Source organism: Aplysia californica, unplaced genomic scaffold, assembly GCF_000002075.1.
Source record: "Aplysia californica isolate F4 #8 unplaced genomic scaffold, AplCal3.0 scaffold02636, whole genome shotgun sequence".
Taxonomy (NCBI): Eukaryota; Metazoa; Mollusca; class Gastropoda; order Aplysiida; family Aplysiidae; genus Aplysia; species Aplysia californica.
In genome coordinates, this window is record NW_004799906.1 from 503 (window position 1) to 6621 (window position 6119).

Consider the following 6119-nt stretch of genomic DNA (forward strand, 5'->3'; position numbering starts at 1 on the left):
TGGAGGTACACAAGAGTGGCCAAGATGTCCTTACTCCACTCCAAATATGTTTGTATCTGATCCGATGAATTTACGTTGTATGTATTTGGTAGACGAAAAAATGCAGATGCTTTTATTCCTGTCATTTCTTAAGGAGTCTTTGAAATCGGTGAATGGTTTGGGTGCCCTCCCAACCCCCTTCAAACCGTGCAGGAGTATCTCGTCTTTATATTGGATATATTTTATCCCTCTGAGCCCAAGTTGGCCCTGACAGGCAGCATTGGAAGCTCACCTGCGCAAAAAAAAAGTATTTTTTAGTTATATTAGCCACTTCGAAATAATAATGTGTGTACAGTATCTCACTCTTTGCCATTGATTTATTTTTTTTCTTTCTCCATTTCCAGGCTGGGATGAGGGATTTACCCAGGTAAGTTGTTCTTTACTGCTGTTCTTGTATTTTTTTCTGACATTTTAAATTGAGAACGGTTGTCTGATTTTTTAAATTATAAAGAAAGCAAGAAACATTTTGGATAGATATTATTTGATACAATTCTGTTGTTAAAAAAACTTTTGGTTGGTGTAAGGAAAATATTAATCGTTGGTGGTGTAAATGACGAAATAGTTATTAAGTCTTTTCCCTGAAGGAAGTAAAGTTCCAGGTTCTGAATACTACTTTAATCACTTAATGGAAATGAAGGCATTTGTTTCTGTTTTCGCTTTGCTGTAATGTTAAAATAAAACTGAATTATGTAATACAGTCAACTACAGATGCGTTGATGTCATGGGAGTGAATATAAGATTAACTCATCTGAAGTTCAGCTTAACTGTTAAGACCTGTAAAGAAGAAGAGGTAGATCAACTTAACCAAAGATCAACACAAATGGAGTTGACTGTCATGTGCGTGTGATGGAGACAAGTATGTTCCATGATAAGACTGAAAAATTCTTTTTTTCTGTTTTCAGAGTTACTCTTTTTGCTGTTGATATGATATTCTCTTCTTTAGTTTTGTTTGAAATGATTGTTACATTTTCTTCACTTTGCAGCTGAGCAAGGGGCAGAGGGCAAAGCTTACAATCACCCCAGACTATGGCTACGGGGCAAGTGGAGCTGCTGGAGTATATCCTTTTTTCATGACTTTGTTTCCAAATACCTGATGATAGTTGTAAGGATGGAATACATTTATTTAGCCCATTGTGGTAGCAGAAGGGAAGAGGTACTTACCTAACACTTTGGGGTCACTTGGCGCAATAATGCGTTCTAGTCACCTGGCGCAGTTTGCACCAGGCCCGAGAAGTCTGTTGCAGTTACTCTCCTGGCTGGGTGACCAGATTGCGTATTTTTTACTGCTGGTTGTGACTGCAAAGTGTTAAAAGATGTGAAGCCTCTGTGGCTGTCTTGCTAATGCTTTCTTATTTCTCCCTTCTCCCTCTGGCCACTATTCAGTCTGGCATCTCTCTTTCCATGATTTACTCTCTTTTTCATTTACCCTCTTTGTAGTACCATCCGTGTTCAAACATACAAAGTCTTATTCTTATGCATGTGCACAAAGATAATGGGAACCTAAGGCTGCTAGTATTTATAAATTGTTAACAAAAAAAAGATTATGGGGTGAAGTGATAAGAAAAGTGTCTGGAATGTGGGAGGGATTTTTAATTTCCTACCGAAGAATGTGTATTGTGCGAGGTTCACTGTCGATTTAGACAAAGTTGTCACGGAAATAGGGAAGGGAAATCTAGCTTGCCAAAATTTTTTGAGGTTGTGAATGATTTATCATTAGTCTCCATTGCGTGCTAACCTTGGGAATTGTTATTGGTGTTTACTCCACTTTGAATCTCTCTCTGAAAGTATAAGTTAACTACAGTAGGATCCGCTTATATCCATATTTGCTTTGGGAAGTAGATTTGATGTAGACATGTATCTATAAAAATGTCGATAAATGGAAATAGAAAGCCAAAGAGGAAAAAACAAAGGGGGGTCAGTGGTAAAAGACAACACTACTCTTTAAAGCTGGTTGCTTCCCTTGATTCTGGAAACTAACGGGGGAGGGGGTGGAGTTATGATACACCAGCGTAAACTTTGTTATAGCATCCTTGTGTAAGGCCTGTTTATGGCTGCTTGCTGGGGAAAATGGAAAGGCGAGGCACTGACTCACTGACCATGGCACTTGCCAGCGACAGACTGAGAATGGGATGGGGAAGGGGAGTGAGCGATCAGGAGTAGGGGTAGGGAGCTGATGCCCAACGCACGAGACGCTCACGTCTGTGAAGCATTTTACTGTGTTGGAGACTACGCTGTGTAGGCCCTACATGACCTACTAAAGCCTGGTGTGTCGATATTATGCGGACTTAATGAAGAACTAATGCGTTGACTGTTAGCTTGGCTTTTTCCCCTGTTTTTGTTCATGGGCTTTGCCAGGTACCCAGGAAACATGTCGATAAAGCAGAACGAGCCGAAAAAAAGGTCGATGTGTAAGAGAAATTGTTCAGTGAAGATATTGAAGGAAAAATTTCGTAATTGGAAAATATGTCGATGTGCCAAAATGTTGATAAAATATAGGATGTTGATATATAAGTGGATTATACTGTACTTGGTGTTGGAGACTTTAGCAGTCGGTTGCTGTGGTGGTTTCAGGTGATTCAACTTTTGACTAACCATGGTTAGTGGTGGGAGCTCTAATGCGGTTTGCTCTTTCTTTCCTATCAAATAAAATGTATCATTCTTCTTTCTCCTTTTTTGTGTTTGTCACTCTCTTGTAACACTTCTCATCTTTGGCACTTATTTGCCCTATATAGAATTGTGTTGTAAGTTCCATACAATGCTTACTAAAAAAAAATGTTTGAATCTAATGAATTAAAACAAATTCGTCTTGGAATGTTTCCTCTCATTCTTGAGTTTGCGGTGATAGTGTTCTGCTTTTGTGACTAGGAGGAAAAAGGAAGACGCCTGCTACAAAAAAACAGGCGATTAAAGTTTAAAATGATTGGCCTTATCACTGATCTTGAAAAGATGTTAACGTTAACACAAAGAAGCGTCCCCTTGGTTTTGTTGTCCTTAACTGTTGCCACTATTCCCCCCAACGCCACGCTCATCTTTGATGTAGAACTCCTTGACATCATCAGGAAGTAGATGCGACGCCGGACTGACGGATGCATTTCAGCAAGATCATCATCATTCTTAGAATTTTATCATTGAAACCAATCATCATCTGACATTGTACCCGAGGTCGTCTCACCGGTTTTGTTTTTTTTTAATTGGTTTGGATTCATTTGACCACTTTGTTCTAAGTTACCACCGTTTTAATATCGGCTATGCTGAACGTAAGGTGGATTCTTTTTTTTTTTTTTTTTTTTTACTTCAGGACAAATGTCTTCGTTGTGTTTGTCTTTATCATTGTGCATTGGTGTTTTAAATCAAAGCCACATACTTGACTACGGTCATTTACAAAATTACCTTTGAGGGAAGTTGATGAAGAAAATAGTTTTTCTTAGCCGTATCATTTGAATTATAAATGGTACACAGATTTACCAACATATGGGTTTTGGCAGTCATGGCTTGTGGTAGGGAAATAGATGTAAAATATATTGTCACTGAATTTTTGTTACAGTTTTAGAAGACGTTTTGTTATACTTTCAATTCTTTTTCAGGTTTTCTGTACTGGTCAATATTTTTATACTTTCTGACACCTTCACTGCCATATATGAGGAAAGACCTTAATGAATTTATTCAGTTTCTTTCAAAATTAAACTTTATTGAAAAAATATTTGATTTGTGCTTGTTTTCTTTATTTTTGACACTTCCTTCAAGTTCTTCTGTACCACCAGCCTTATTGTGTGGTGGTTTTGAAAATATTTTCAACTTATTTCAAGGGGGCTCTCGTGGTCTAGATGTTACAGTGTTCGCCTGTTATTCTATAGGTCCAGGGTTTGAAAGCTGATGGCAACGGAAAATTTTGTTCTCTAAAATTTTCTCCTGTCACCCCTTTTCCTGCTCTAACCATATCCTGTCATCTGCTATCGTCTTCACTTTCTGCCCACACCCCCGCCCCCATTTGCCCCCTCCTCTGGGCTCCTGACTCTTTTTAAATATTTTTACTGCTCCTGCTTGGCTCTCTTCTTAGTGCTGTCTTTCAGCCACACCCCTGATCGTAAGGGTAGGTATGAAGATCTAACACCTGGCCTTCTCGATTGGATGATAAGGGCGAAAAATCTCAGAGGTATCGTGTGCAAGTTGCGCACGTTAAAGATCCCTTGGCGGGTGCTCTGGTGTGGTTTGCTCCTTCTTTCCTATCAAACATCTATCATCCTTCTCCCCTTCTTCTTTTTCATGTTTGTTACTCTCTTGTAACACCCCTAATCTTCTGGCGCTCATATGACCTTATGCAGTTACGAGCGCCGTAAAACCTCTACTAAAACTAAAAACTAAAAGATCCCTTGGTTGTCCAAAATCAATAAGAGTAGGCTTCGGCCACCACCCGGGCAAAAATTAAAAATTAATTCCTACCAAATTGAAAATGTTTAATGTGTCTTGTGTGCTCATCATATGACCTTATGCAGTTGTTAGCGCTGTAAAACACTTGCCAAAACAAACAAGATATTATTTCCAATTCACAAGGTTGATTTCTCAGAACTATTTGAATTTGAACCCTGCTTTCTTTTTGATATTTTTCAGCACTTCTTTTCACCATTTTGTTTTTTTGCTGTCGCGTGAACAGCAGTAGAATGATTTGATTCAAATGATTGAAATGAAAGCCTTTTTGTAAGGTGTTCATGTTTAATATGGACCTACTTGTAAAAATGGACAACACCAGTAAAGGTTTCCGTCCATCTCTTTTCTGTATAATTAATTACAATATTCCCTTAAAATGTGGGTTGGAGATTGTCACTGGTGCCACTGGTGGTAGGTTTTATTTTAGTTGCACATTTGTGGGTGGTTGGGTGAGGGAGGTGTTGTTGCTGAAAAGGTTTATTTATTTTCTTCCCCTCTGCGGTTTCTGTTCTGTCTTACTTTTTCCCGCACAATAAACCTGTTTTTGTGGGTGGTTGGCGGGTGCTCTGGTGTGGTTTGCTCCTTCTTTCCCATCAAACATCTATCGTCCTAATCTCTCCTCCTTCTTTTTTGTGTTTGTTACTCTCTTGTAACACCTCTAATCTTCGGCACTTATATGACCTTATTGTGTTGCAAGTGCCGTAAAACACTTACTAAAACTAAACCTGTTTTTGTGAGGATGTACTTTTCTTTACATGCAAGTTATTAGAATAATAAAAATAGCCTCACTATAGCACATGTCCCTGCTCGACGGCAAGATCTGTGTGCTTTATACTATATTTATTACCCCAGCAGACACAAGACTAGGTTAAAACACATTCTTGGCTTACCGGGAAGTACACGGTGCAAGCAGCTGATTAAGTGCTACAGACACAAACAAACTGACAAGATCTTTCGCTGTCAGCCACAGGTACCCTTTCCCGCCTGGTTGAAGTTGAGGTGAGAAAAATTTGTGTAAAGTGCAGTGCTGTCATTGTCATAAATAAAAAGTATAGTAACTTAAGTAGTGCAGTTTTTGCAGTAGAAGAGCCAAAAAACTGAATGTTGTTACTAAGAAAACAGCATACATGTACGTTGATAACAAGGAAGTTATCCAAATTGTATTCTTAAAAGTGTACTTGTCAATGTATTGACTTGAGATGTCTGCCAAGAGTTTGTTTTCTTGTACATGTAACAGCATTCAGTTATTTGGCTCTCCTGTAAAAATAAAATTGAAAAAGCTATTTATTTTATACGTATGTTGGCCTACCCCGGTACAGTGGAGTCCACTTATAACGAGTCCTGAAACAACGAGAAGTCTGTTATAAAGACACTGTTCTAAAACCCTGTTTTTTTTCCCTTCTTTATCTTTGTAAATAAAATACTGCTATAGCGCTATCGGACAACCAGGGGAGTCGGTTATAACGGAATATTGCTGTTGCTGTGCACAGCGCACAAGCCAGTTAACATATAAACCTCGCCAGGTGAGAAACTTGTAGGTGATCTAGCGAAACCTAAGATCTCACATCAACTCCTTGAGCGAAATAAAGAATAGGAGAGCCCACTTTTGCCAACAATGAAAATCGGAGCGAATGAGTGGGGAGGGTGCGGTAAGC

At 38.9% G+C, this 6119-nt stretch overlaps 1 protein-coding gene across 1 annotated transcript; it reads left to right on the plus strand.

Annotated features, from left to right (window-relative positions):
- Nucleotides 1–383: 383 nt before the first annotated feature.
- LOC101846559 (FK506-binding protein 1) lies at nt 384–3739 on the plus strand (the record flags this gene model as incomplete). The annotated part of the gene is given in 3 exon segments (XM_013091173.1): nt 384–406; nt 1023–1096; nt 3045–3739. Coding segments are annotated over 3 exon segments (158 nt in total), but the record flags the coding sequence as incomplete, so codon positions are not given.
- Between the last annotated feature and the right edge of the window lie 2380 nt (nt 3740–6119).